The sequence below is a fragment of the Lissotriton vulgaris genome, unplaced genomic scaffold, assembly GCF_964263255.1.
Source record: "Lissotriton vulgaris unplaced genomic scaffold, aLisVul1.2 SCAFFOLD_1690, whole genome shotgun sequence".
NCBI lineage: Eukaryota > Metazoa > Chordata > Amphibia > Caudata > Salamandridae > Lissotriton > Lissotriton vulgaris.
The window spans coordinates 226,611-241,368 of NW_028241971.1; the positions used below are offsets into that span (position 1 = coordinate 226,611).

Sequence of the window (14,758 nt, forward strand, 5' to 3'; positions counted from 1 at the left end):
GATACTGCGCTCTTTTGACCTAATGATGCAACACATACAATCAAAGATAACTTTATGGGCGCTCTGGCAACAACAGACAGTCTGATCAAGGAAATGTATTTAAGGAGAGTTTTTGTTCCTGCATTAAGAATATTTCTATAACAGTTTGGAATGAGGTCCTTATATGTGCAGTGCGATAAAGTGACTGGTCATCGAATGACAGTTGAAAACTATTGCAATACCAATTTGCCCACTGTGCACAAGACGAAGGTCACAAATTACTTTCGATGCAAATGGGGAAAGTGACAAACAACGGTCCCCCCAGAAATAATGGTGGAATGACATTGGATCTTATCGATGAAAAGTGAGAATGTCTATCTATGTACACTGAAGAAATTGCTGAATAATGATGAAAATTGAAACAAAATGTGAGGGTGAGGTTCGTCTTAAGTTAGTTTTATGCATTTTGTGAAGGAAAGTTTGTGTCTGAATGGAACATTGAGAACAGTATTGTTTTTAATGTTAAAATGTTATATGGATTAAATGCTAAATAAAATAAAAACATGAACTGAATAAAACCGAATTGAAACCTTCAATACAAGAGAAATTATGGAGAAGAAAATACGATTTTCAGTCCCATCGCAAGATTTTGGTTTCACACTGGAACACAAATTGGCACACAGATTTTTGGTCATTTATTGCACAATCCAGAACTTTCAATGTTACATTCCAAATGCTGGTGAATTAATTTTGCTTTTATTATACATACATTTATCTAATTTACACATATGTACACAGAACAGTGAGCACGGGAGTCACTCCAAAACATGCCACCCCTGCAGCATCACAAACTCTGTTGAGGGTTCAGCAAGGTGGGGTAGGGAGGACATTCATCTTAGTATTAATGTAAGAATTGGTGGAGGAGTCATGAAGAGGCATACCTCTGTTCCGAAGACCAGTTTTCAGGAGCATTGTTCGCTTGAGAAAAGCCAGAGCAGCTTCTCCCCTGTGGACGAATGGGGAGGCTGGTATCATCACGTTAAAAACACTTCCACTTAGACACAATCCTGCTTGTTTCAAGAAGGTTTAACAAAAGTGGACTTCCCTTGCCCAAGAAGCATTTCTATACATACGAGAAGTCGTCAGTATTTCTGTGAAGTACATAGATGAAATCAGCCAATATACACGTCACATAGGCTCACTGCTCAGGCATAATATAGCATAAAGACCAGCGGGCTGCGGTATATGAAATTCAATTCACAATTAAAGCAGGAAGCAAAAATCTGCGGTCATGGATTCTTTAACAACTCAGCAAAGCATGTATTACTTCAGGTCGCAGCTACTTCCTTAACACCCTCTGTTCTTTATACCACACAGCTCCCTTTGGCTGTGAGGGGCTGAGTCCTTGCAAACAGATGCCCAGAAAACGTAAGAAATTATAAGAGGAATGCCCCCAAATAATTCACATTAACAAACAGTCTTCATTTCTACACAGTGGAAGGCAATTACTAATTTTAATAAATTGGAGCGGGATGCCGGTTCCACAGATCAGCGTTGAGCATTTCTTTCCTAAAATTAAACCTAGGCATTAGGGGTACCCAGTTTGAATCGGGTACTACCACTAAGCAATCACTGTGAATGAAGATAATATTCTGTAGCAAATGTGTAGCTGTAAGTGCTTTGAAGGATGTTCCACTTGTACACTTTTTCGGTTTACGCATTTGCAACACCTACACTGACTCCCAGCATAAGGTAAGTAGTTTGGAGTGCTCAAACTTTAGGCACCTTCACGTCAAATGGCACGGGTCAGCCACAACAAACAGCACCAGTGGTTTCAGTCTGTCCCTTATTACCAATGGATGATTAGTAAAAGCAGTGTACTTTCCAGACGCAAATCACAGCGTGAAAAGGGGGTGTACACACACCTTACTAGTATGTTATTTCCCTTCCCGGGGATATGTGGGCATTAACACATCTCCAAGTTCCATTAAAGCAACCCCTGCCTCTGATAGAGGTAATGCTTCAGCCTGCGCATGGTCAAAACTGATGGACAACAACCTGAAGTATACTTTCTGTATAGGTTTTTTCCCAGTACAAGGCAGGTGTAAATATAAAAATTTGCATATAGCATTTTCAATGAATACGCATGATTAAGACTGACAAGGAATACCCAGAGCCTAAGCATCAGCTGTGTCATAGTATGGGCTTTTGAGGGGTGCAGCTATTTACATGACCCACAAAAGCTTCCAAATGTGCAAAAGTCAAAACAGACAACTTAAAGACCAGGGCTACTGGCAGCAAAACTCATACATTCACCGGAAAATGCCGACTCCTGGAGACATTTCCCTTCTACTGAGCATTAGATTCATATGCAGATACCAACTTTACTTGGGTCTCCTCCTCACTCCTCCTGTCGAAAGTAATTCCTCTGAAAATGAGTATCCTGACAGTATGGAACAGCATCAAGGTCAGGATTACCATGGTGCCATGACACCAACATTGGCATTGCCAGATGCGCACAATTCTCATCGAACCCTTGATTCGTTTATAGGTTGCGTGGTTTTGACCCAGGGTGAAGAAATTCAACATTCAGAGGCTCGGTCTTACTTTGAGGACTGAGGCATATGCATACTACCTAAGCATGGCTAGGTATTATTATTACATAATCACAGCACCGTGGTACGACACAATATAAGCATAATAGTACCATTAACGTGTCCAGGCGCAATCAATACTTTATCAATATTAGGTGTCCTCATAATCCAATCTACAGAATCCACTGTATTAAATTTGAGTAAGAGATAATCACATCTTTACCACTTTCACTCAGGATTATCTTGATCGTATTATCAAAAGAAATGTTGGTACAGGACCACAGTAAGAAATGTTAACCTACAAGATATCGTCAAGTTGAGTCATTAGCCAGTATGTTACTTAGGGCAACCTCAGTCAGATGCTACTATCACTGCCACTCAACACTTACAGAATCAGAGCTACATAATATCTTCCCCTAATAAAAACAAAGTATTAACGGAAGCCATTAAGAACCTGATATAAACATCATTCATTCTGAGTGAGATATTGGTTGCCCAATCATAAAAAGCTATCTCAAACGCCGAATGACAGCAAGGTATGACTAGGTTAATTTCAAGTTACAACAATGATTGTCCAAGGACTCAGATTCGTAATCTCACTCATGGAACAGATGAGGGAATGCCCTGTCACTAAGTGCGATCCGATTGCTTGCGAAGCATGAAACTTGGATTGAACAGAAGGTCTACCTGCAACTCCTTCTTGCCGGACAACCAATGAGATGTAAATACCTAGCTTATTAAATAGTAATTAATAAAGGCATTAAATCAATTTGATGCATTTAGAGAGATGGCTAAAAAGGGACCTGAGGTACAAAGAAAGATTTTGATCTACCAAGATAAAACAATTTGGTCAGGTTAGGAAACTACTTCTAAGACTCAGATCTCCTGGCTGTGGAAGTTGACAAGTTATCAACCACAACACATCTTTCCTGTGAAGGGCACTAATGGACAAGTCTTGTGCCAGTTGGGTGGGGCACTTTGGTGGCTTCGACCAGTTAGGATACCTTACTAATGTGTTATCTATGACATTTAACTTAAACACCTTTCTTATCAGTGGGTGTAAAAAGGATCCCTTGCTCTTTGACATATCTACTGAACCTTCTTCTCCAAAGGTTTACTTTATAGGTAAGAGAAGGCTGGATTACAAAATGTCTTCTATTTCTCGAAGTATTACTTTTTGCAATGAGAAAACTATGCTCAGCTGGCATAAAATTGGTTCCCATGAAAGAGGAAGCTTTTATGTGCTGCTGGCTGCCAGGATCTATCCATCATAGCCTCAGCCATATGTGTCTTCACAAATAAATGAACTGCTTGATTGATGACTCTAATTGATGGGAAAACATAGGGGCATGCCCCCTAAAGTTCCCCCACTACACTCCAGGCATATTAAAAAAAGAAAATAATCTTTAATCTCAGTGGAGCGACTATCAGTAATCATAGAAGCTCAGGTACACAACTGTTCATTATTGTCTGCCTATAACCCCATTCCTTGACAAGTTGTCCCATCCATAGAACATCTGCAGACAGCTGCATTCGTTCTCTTACAGCTGGTAACATAGTGCCCCAGGGACTGTAGTAAGTAACGAAGCACACAGTAGGACACTAAACACAGCTGGAGTCATACATCAATGTAGGCCTCTGCATGAGAGATTTCACAGAGATTGTTCACCAACTAATCAACTCATCAATCAGGCTGATCTTGTGAAGCTGATGATCACCCATCATCAGACCTGCATTTGCGCTTTTCTGAATATGGTGAAAAACTAAGAGTATCCAAGGTGCTATTTTAAATCCCCCCCAGACCAATTTATACAATTAAATCATCCATTTGCGACACAACGGAGAAACTCTAATCAACTCATACTTCCAAGGCTCTGAATAACCAGATAACACTGTATCTGTCTCCTCATTCAGGGATATAATCCTACTTCCTTCTTTCTACACAGCTGGAAGAATGTTGCCAGTTTTTACTAAAGGGTAGGTGATGAAACTACTGAACAGAAATAGAGCAAGAAGGGCAAAGGTGTTATCTCTGGGTAGAAACAGGGACCATTTCCTGTTGTAGTATTGGAACAAATGGGCTTGAGGCATAAGACATTCCCAGAACCCATGACCAACATGGTAAACGGTCCCCTGCAACACAATAGGTGCTGAGGGCACAGAAAAACCTGGTTTGGGCATTTGAAAAACGAATCCTCCTGGGTAAGCCCCAAGAATTGGAGGATTCAAAAAGCATGGTCTCTTCTTTCAGGGGATGGAGCATAAGCATCTGAGGTCTTGGTACAAACAAAACTCAGCATTGAGATGGAGGAGCAATTGGTAGTTTGGGTTTCTAGGCTTCTGGAACAAGGATTAAGTATTAGTTAGTGTGGATGTCAGTGCCCTGGATGGCGATGGTTTGCTGGCATGATAATATTATGTTAGGTAGAGACAGACTTGAGGGACCAGGAGAACTACCTGGTATTACGCCGTGTGCTGAGGTACAGTACCAACCAGCAAGAAGAGACTAATTGAAGCCAGCATCATCATTAATGCTTTTCTTTTTGGGGGTTTGTATAGCATAAACATTTACTGTCATCAATCTACCTTAGTGTAGGGGCAGGGAATTTCACAAGTTAGCAACCAATACAGAAAAGGAATGGCTACATCGTTTAACCTCCTTGAATTTGAAAACTGAGAGAAGTAAATTATTCGCTTATCTCAAGTTTCTCATGGGTCTATACTTTTTGAAACATGATCTTAATAATCGAGGTATTTTTGGTTTACTGCTGAGAAGGTGATCCTTAAGGACAACTTGAATTCTTGCTTGTCTTGCAGCAACAACATGATCAACCCCGCCCATTCCATCCAGCAGCCTAACCACTGCGTTTTGCAACTTCTGTAATATCAAAAGCAAAGTATTAGTAATTCCTTAAAAAGTAAGATTTAAAAAGTCAATTTGGATAAAACAACTGCCAATTTGCCCCTTTTACGGGAAGATGAGGTAGCATAACATTTTCTGCAATAATCTTAAATGATAAAATAACAGAACTCTCTACTTTACATGCCTGTGTTGCTATTAACAAGTCTTAAACCATCCGGATACCAAGATTTTAAATTATAGTTATTGGTCTCTGCCATGGGACTAGGCCAGGTGACAGGGGAATAGGGATTAGCAACCAGAATAGTCTTGGTATTACAGGGATTAAGATTTATGTGATTTAGGAATCTTGTTCATTTGACTCCATGGTTTGGAAGCCAAAAAGGATGCAAATGGCAACCCTATGGTCCACATTATCAAATTTTCGTACCGGTCTGAATAGGCGAATTTCTCTCCAGAAGTACAAAGATTCAAACACTCTTCATGGGGACCCAAGTAAAACACTGAAAATACAAACTGAAAAGACACCTGTTCAAACACTATCTCTGCAACATATTCTATGCAGGCAATTCTTCCTTCTGCAACCCTGCAATGAGTCGAAAATCTCTCCCCTTGCATTCAGGCTATACTGCACCTAATCCTCCCATTGAAAACACGATAAACATATTTTTTGGAGAAAAACACGTTTCAGGGTTTAAAAAATCCCATCTATATCAATACAGATATCATTATTACTTCCAAAAGGAGATCTGTGACCCAAGAGCATTAAAGTAAGGAAAACATGGAGGTAAAATATGCAGAGAAAGAAAGCAGTGAGGTATTACTCTACTGGTAGCTCTTCTCCAGTAAAAAAGGAACAGAAAGTGGGATCTGGAATCTTCTTGACCGTAGACTCGAGGGAACTGTTCTGCTATGGTAACATAAAAGTCTTTATGTTTTGAGAAGAAGGTGTGCAAACACATGAATCCTTAGTCTTTTAGTTGGGACTACACTCTGCCTACAGCATACTTTTGTGGCAGTGGAAGAAATTATTACTCGTCACAAGCCAAGAACGATCATTAACTAATCAGAGGTGGTATTGTTACCCAATAGTTCTGAGATATTACCATTAAACAGCTGCACACAGGTATTGTGGCAGCTACAACTACCCATTGTACTACCACATGCTAAAATGTCAGCTAGTTCATGGTGGAACTGATACTCCATAATCCAAAATTCAGTCCTAGCTACCAATGTTCGACTTCACTCAACATTGCTCCATCATAGCAACATATGTGTGCCGAACTAGGTGTCTGGACAAATAAGTGGCAAGCATATTCGAGAAAACAGATTGCTACAGCCACTCGGCAAGGATCCGGATAGGTTATGAAAACCTAGGCCCTTTCAGAAAGATGCATCAAAAGCACAGGAACATGCAGACTGATGTTTTACAGCTGATCTCGCTTTTAGGTGAGCAGAAATGTGGTCATCACAGAGTGCGCTTGCTGCACACTATAGAGGGTGTTCTGATCTGATCTGCCCTGTAAATGTTCACACAGTCGCCCTCCTGCATGTTAGTCAACTTGTGGGTTGTAAAGAACTAAACAGAGCAGAATGGAGCATCTTCTCCTACTTCAGGGTTGATAGTCCATTCCACCCTTCACTACAAGCTGCAGCTTGTATTATAAATGCATTGCAGGTCTTACCAGGGCCCTGCTTTGTATAGAAGCTGAATGAATAACACAAATAAGCCCAATTTCTCCAGGAATAGATGTCTACATCAATGGTTCAAAAAGGTGCAGGGAGACACCAAGTGAAGGGCCGTCATGGAAGGCATTCTCCAGCCTCCCCCCTGAACCTGTACACAGCACGTTTAAGTTCCCACATGTACAAAGTCCAAAACTTCACTCTTGCCCAAAACCCTCTGTTTCCTCAATGGCAAACATTAGCTTTTCTTTCAGCTGCTCGAAAGTCTTGTAAGGAGGCAGGTCCAATCGATTAAAGCTAGAGAGAGAAAACAGTATATCAGTTTAAAAGTCACATTGCTTGAGAATCTTTCTATCTTGAACAGCTTTAATTTTATCCTAACTTGAGGATTTCCTTCCTACAAGTAATCAAGTAACTGATGCTGATTTGTAGTTGAAACTAAAAAAAATAACTGCATCACTGGGTTAACTTTTTCTAAAATGATCTTTGAATCATTCTTAATTGCCCTAGAAGGCTAACTAATACGCCGCAATTATCTAATAAGCGGACATACTGAAATTGTTATATACATTCTGGGCTGGCCGCATTATGAAACTAGGTACATCCTCTACCCTCATTGTATATTCTATAAATATTTTCCCAAACTTTGATTATCAGATTCATTACAACCTCTCCTGCCCAGCACAATGAAGATCAGCAACATCACCAACTTTACAAGCCACTAACCACACTACCCACATTGCAACATTACTCAAAGTTAAGTCCAACCACCTTAGGTCTCACACTTTCCTGTGAGTAAAAACATGATTTCTCTTTCTCTGAAACTGGATTTGTCATGTGCTGCTACTCAACCGGGAGGGTATCCAAGCTCTCGTACCCTTATGGATCAAACAAATAGATACTTACCAAGTGTGACTCCTGGGTAGCCAGGTTTCCTTGCCAACTTTATCAATGCAGAACTTCTGTGGCCCGTTGCTGCCTACGAGGAAGCATTGAGAAGAAATTGATTAATTGAAACAAAAAAAGCACTGCTAAAAACTGCATTTGTCCTACACAACAGATAGTATTATTGCAAAATGACACTTGGCAAGCAACTGCACAATGATTAAGCTTTTTTTAATATTACTATCAAAAGGAAAGATTATATCAACATATTTAATATGCAAAATATAGATTGTACTTAGAGATACATTTTACTGGACCACCAAAATGAATAGAAACATATTTTAACTGCATCGCTGCTGCATCGATTTTTGCGCTGTGCGGCAATTTTAAAATTACCGCGATAAATGACGAGCTCAGCTCGTCATCAGCACACGCCACCCGTGGGTGATGACGAGCTGAGCTCGTCATCAGCATCGAAGGGGTTAATATGCAAGATGTAGATTTTACTAAGGGGTATCTTTCACTGGACTGTCAAAATGAACACAAGAGTACAAACACAATTTCTTACGCATGTGTTAAGGCCAATAGAAAATGACTTTTTGGTGCTGCTGACATCATCAAACAACCTTTTTTGACATAGACCGTAATGAAGAATGATATGGCATTGCTTCAGTCTTCCCAAAGCAGATATTTTGGGAAACTCAGCACCATGAGTGCCCTCGTGTCAGCAGGTTTATTACTTAAACCAAGGCTGCTGGATAACTATGTGGGCCATGCTTGGAGCCCTGAAGTTGCACAATTCATATGTTGGGATGTCTTCAAATAATTCTTCTCTTAATGGAGGTTTAATTTCATTAAAACTCCTCTGTTCCCCTGTCTTTCTCTGGCTTTGTCTAGAGCTAGTGGCTGAACTGAAGGTGGTGTTTTCCATGTTTATCCACTCATAGTAACCCAGCGTTCATACCAAATCAGTAAAGTTTATCACCCTACAAATAGCAATTTAAAAAATAATGTCTTTAGAAATGACTAAGCTACTTTACACCAATAATAAGACAAACAGTTATCTATTCACTTGATAAAAGGATCAAGTAACGTTAGAAGGAATAAACTTACCTTTAAAGTGACGTCACAACTCCAGACATCAGGCTCTCTACTATTATGAACCTGCGGCTGAGGCGCCGGAAACTGGCAGGAGAAGTATCAAAAGCTGTAGCTCTTCAATTACAAGTTTACGTAGCCTAGTACTTAACAGTTAGGTCTAATTAATTTGCAGGTGCACACCATTCTCATGCACAATGTGCACAGTCACTAGTTCCCAATTTAAAAAATAGAATGCAGACAATGATAAGGGGGAACGAGCATATAGATTAGAAGTAACAGTACTATCATTAAAGTAACTTTATCTTACTCCAGGATCCTCCTATTCTAAATTTGAGGGTAACATCCAAAGTAAAAAGAAAATAAAGAGTGGAAGCAAAGGTATCCATGGGCAGAATTAGCAAAAAGGTTTCTCAGAGTCTCTTAACCAAATTGCTTATTGCTTTGGGAAAAATCCTAGAAGGGAAAATTAACTGATGGTTACATGCAGCTTCATTAACTCTGGTAGAGTGAGTTTGGACACTAGGTTCAGCAAAGTCGTTGAACATGCAGGATGCAGTAGTAAAGGCTGATGTAACAGGCGTTCAGCCGGCATCAATACCTCTAAAAGTTACAAAGATCTTGCCTGCAGAACGCAAAGCTCTAGTTCTAGCTCGATAAAAAGAAATACAGCACATCAAGGTTGTTCAGTGTTTCCACTGTCCGGAAGAATAAATACTTCAAATTTAGGTTGGAAGAAACACATCTTTATTCAGACATTATCCAAAACTACCACTGGAATGAAGCAAAGAATATTCCATCAGATGATTTTCAAATTGCAGATGGTGGAATTGAAGGACTTTTGCACTTGTCCTGTCCGGACAGATTTAGATACCAACAAGCAGAACAACTATTCAAAAAGGTGTTGAGACTGGTACAGGGCCAATACATTTTGCTTGACGGCTTTGTTGGAAGTGAAAAAGGATTCCACAGGCCTTTTATTTATTTTTTAGTTGAAAAAAACTTTTTATTACATTTTCCCCAGAAAAACATTGCATGTACAACAGCATGGGGAAACCTACATTGCAGCTTACCCCCGGAAACCTTTTTATCCCCACACAGTCACTGATGTACATAGGATATCTGTCTTCCTTGACCCACCATACTCTACCCCCTCTTCCCACTTTGGCTATCCCATTCATCAGCTATACCATTACTGTTCTCTTTGGGCGCAGGGTCAAGACTGATTTGCATATGGCTGGGTCCAAACTGGAATGGCATGGTGAGCAAAAAAACGATGGATTTGGGCCCAGATCTCTGTACTAGGGTGAATGTATGACATTTTTCTGCAATCTGTCCATCAATTGTCCTTTTTCCATTCATCAGCTATCCCGTTATATTCAACCATGGAGACCACATTTTCTTGTGTTTCGACAGGCACTCTTCTGCAGATGTGTAGAAGTCCATAGCCTGAGTCCATTCTACCATGCATGCATGGGACAGCTACCGACCTCTAGTTCTATGCTATCTCCGATTTTGCAATCATCAATCAAAGCGAAACTGATTTCTTCCCAGCCCAGTTCCCCTCCCAACCCTAGATTATCTCGAATAAAACCATTCAAGGGGTGACCTCAATAGATATACCCACAACTTTGGCTAGTCGTGCGTATATTCTTGTCCAATATCTGGATATCTCTGGGAACTCCCATACCATGTGCAGAAATGTACTCTCGGGTTCCCCGCATCTGGTTCATTTTGTATAGACGCGTGGGTGTAAAGTATAGTCTATGTAGATAAACTGAACTGGATGAGGCAAAGCCTCGCCGGTATCATCATCTCCCTTGCGGCCATTTTCACCTCCACCCTGTCCTCCTCATCCAATGGTCCTATGTCCCTCTCCCATCGCTCCCGAAGCATCGGAAATGGCATATTAACTATTAGCACCCTGTTGATAGAGGAAATGGCCGCCTTTCTTTGCCATTCCACCACCAGTTTAGGTTCCAATGGGCTAAATTAAAAGAATTCCTGCAGATGCCTGCCTGACTTATCCAGAGCGTGCCGAACCAGGAGGTATTGAAAGAACTGCATCTTATGTTGGACATATTCTTTCTGTAACTAGCTGTGGCTCAATGGTTAGAGCGGCAGACCCTGATGCAGAGGTCTAGCCCAGGACCAGGGTTCAATTCCCCGCCTCGGCGGGTTTTGGGCTCAAAATTCCATGGACCTGATAATTCTCGCCTCAATGCCTATTCTATTCATAAAGTCCCACTCTGCAACTCTGGGCAATAGCTTGCTTAATCTCCACAACGGGCCCCACAATGCCAAGGATGCCTGGCCTTCACCCTGGGGGTGCCCAGGAGTGGACACCTCACAGGAAAAGCCAGGACGGGTTCCACAGCGGTATTCGTACAAGCGCCTTGAGACCCTTGCGGGTGAGTAGTGCGCTATACAAGTATCAATTTTTTTTTATAAAGATTTGATATGTGACGACTTGTATATGTCTTCTATTGTGGAAATCCCATTGGTTTCCCACACAGCGAATCTGCCTACCTGAAGAACCTCCGGCATCCATGTTCCTTGTGAAAGACTCTTTTGCTTAGTGAGTGTCACATAACATTTAATATTTTGCAGTGCTCTGCGCCAACAAGCAATAGTTTTCTGAATAGCCTCAGGCAGATCTCAGGACACCCTGTAATCATATAACTGTGCGATGAGTGCAAGCACACTTGCCCAAGTCACCGCCAGTCTGATGGCGGAATCCGTCCTATCTGCGTACAGCCAGTCGTTAATAGCTGTGAGGCAGGATAATATCTTTGGACGTTCACCAGTCCCCGCCCAACATCAAAAGAGGTTTGCATAGATTTGTTAAAAGCCACTCTCAAGATCCTCCCACACCAAATGTAGTTGGTAATAGAAGCTTGTAGCGAGGTGAGGATGCCCAAAGGAATGGCATTTGGCTAGTTCTGGAGGAGATACAACTATTGGGGCAGAGAGAACATTTTTTTTTTTTTTTGCGTAAGACCTTTATTAACACAAAGCATTTGACACAGCATGAGCCTACAACCCTGGGGCCGGCTCGCTACGTTAATATCTGCAACCATCATTGGATATGGTCGTTGCACATAAACATCTCTGTATTGTGAGGCGGAGTCCCCCCGCATGCCTCACGTATGGCTACTAGCTGGCAACTGAAATGAGTCTTACATTTTCACATTTCATAACGAAGAACAAAAAAAACAACATTCCCCAACTTAGACCGTACAGTGCAACCCTCACTCGCTACACTTCAGCTGCAATGATAGTTCCAGTTCCCCCCAAGTTCCCGCCGCCACTTGGCACATGCACGTGCGGTTACCTACACATGTTCCCAATCGATTCAATCCAGGGGTCGGTTCTCCTCATCATCCTGTATTGAAGCGAGGTATTCCTCCAAATAACCCCAAATATTTTTGGGCCTGGACTTCGCCGGCAATTGCTCCTCATAAGTTTGTAGCTTGTCACGGCAGGTGGACATGTCATGCAACCATGTTTTCATCTTCGGCACCTTTCGGCTGTGCCAGCATTGCGCCACTTGCCTCTTCGCTAACAATAAGGCTATTGCACAGAACTTGCGCTTCAATGCCCTGAACTATTCCCAGCAGGCAGACTTTGGGTGTACATTGCACCTCTTCTTCCAAAATGACAGACAAGGTGGCAGTGACCTCCACCCAGTAACTCGCTATCTTGGCGCAGTCCCAGGCCAGATGTGCAAAGCCCGCTCCCTCCCTATTACACCTTTTGCACCTATCTTCCTCTTGCAACCCGAATCTAAGCAGTTTTGTTGGCGTGTAATAAATTTGGTGAAGGAATTTAAAATGAATAATTCTCAAATTGCCGTTGGGTGTCAGTATGTGTGTCAGGGCACAAGTGCTAGTCCATTCTTCGTCTGTCAATGGTGTGTCTAATAGTGTATCCCACCGCCCCTTGGCCTTCAGCGCGTGTCCCGCTAATTCTGATTGTGCAGCTGAATAAAGTCTAGATACCAGGTGTGATAAATCGTTAGTTGTGATCAATAATTGTAGTGGTGCAAGGCATTCTGGTTCCGATGGGAACGTCGGGTAATGTTCCCTCAAAGCTCTAGTGAGTCTGTAATATGTAAAGCGAAACATGGGAGTTTGGTTCTGGATATAACCCAACTGGTCTAGGCTTACGAATGTGCCCCCTTGAAACACATCCCCCATCCTGGCAATACCAGCTCTACTCAGCAGGGACATTCCGACACTCTCCCCAGTGACTGACAGCTCCTGATGATGGCGTAATGACATGGCCGGTGCATACAGTGGGGTTTTATGAGCCAGCTGCCCCAGCCTGTGCCAAGCTTTGACCGTGGTATCCACCATGTTAATATCCCTAGCATGTAGTGGGGGTCGTGTATGCAAAATTATCGCTGAGAGGGGAACAGGATGCGCATCACTCTCCTCTATAGCCGCATGTGTGAGGTATGGGACCGCATGGTACCAATATGCCGCGTATTGCGCCTGCGCGCAAAGGTAGTATAGGAGGAAATCAGGCACACTGAAACCACCCTGCGCAAATGGGAGTGTAAGAGTCTGCAAATCTACACGGGCCTGTTTGCCAGCCCATATCAGGGTCCTCACCAGGGAGTTAATGCGACGGAATATAGCCTGTGGCGGCGTGATTGGGATGTTGTTAAACAGGTATAACAATTTGGGCAACACGTTCATTTGAACAATAGCTATCCTGTCGGCTAACGACAGGGGCAAATGTATCCAGCGCTGGATGCTGTCCTCCAGCTTCGAGAGTACCACACCGTAGTTCGCTCGCAGTACCTCCTCAGGATCTCTATGGTACATGACCCCCAGGTATCTGATCGGATCTTGTTGCCACTCCAGCGGGAAATCCACAGCAAAGGGGGAGGTGGTGTCAGTGAGGGATATTATAGAGGATTTGGCCCAATTGATAGCCAGTCCTGAGTGTCCTCCGAATCTGATGTATTCCCTGAGTAGTGAGTTTAGGTGAGTCTCAGGGTCACGGACATAGAGTAACATATCGTCCGCATATAACGATATGTGAAGCGGCCTGGCTATAAAATGTAACGCCGAGTCTTTGTAGTTCTGCCGTACCAGACAGGCCAGTGGCTCCAGTGCCAGCGCGAATAATAGAGGCGAGAGCGGGCAGCCTTGCCTCGTCCCTCGCTCAATTGCAAATTGATCCGAAACATAGCCATTGATTCTGATCCTGGCACACGGCTTTGTATAAAGCAAGGAGACCCACTGCACAAACCGTTTAGGAAACCCCATTCTATTCAGGACGGTGATCATATATCGCCACTCAATGGAGTCGAACGCTTTTGCAGCGTCGAGCATGACCGCCACCGCTTTGACCGAGGGTTGAAGGTAGTGTGAGAGTGAAAACAGGGATCTAGTGTTATGCGTGGTTGATCTAGAGGGCACGAAGCCGGACTGGTCCGGCAGGACCAGACTGGTCATCAGGGGAGACAGCCGCTTCGCTATAAGTTTCGCAAGGATTTTTGAGTCTACATTTATCAATGACAGTGGTCGGTACGAGTCACACTCCTCCGGATCTTTAGACGGTTTAAGGAGAGCGATTATCATGGCTTCGCGTAACGTGGGGGGGAGCAACGCTTTTTCAAATGAGGTGCCGTACATGTCCACCA

General features: G+C 42.6%; 1 protein-coding gene across 1 annotated transcript in view; it reads right to left on the reverse strand.

Annotated features, from left to right (window-relative positions):
• Window positions 1-651: 651 nt before the first annotated feature.
• Window positions 652-14,758, reverse strand: part of LOC147669119 (NEDD4-like E3 ubiquitin-protein ligase WWP2) — a 252,572-nt gene continuing 238,465 nt past the window's right edge. The window contains exons 18-19 of the mRNA XM_086948211.1: window positions 8,026-8,098; window positions 652-7,416 (exon numbers count right to left, since the gene is read on the reverse strand). Coding sequence (XP_086804337.1) covers window positions 7,317-7,416; window positions 8,026-8,098 — 173 coding nt within the window. The 3' untranslated portion in view covers window positions 652-7,316. The remainder of the gene's footprint in view (window positions 7,417-8,025; window positions 8,099-14,758) is intronic.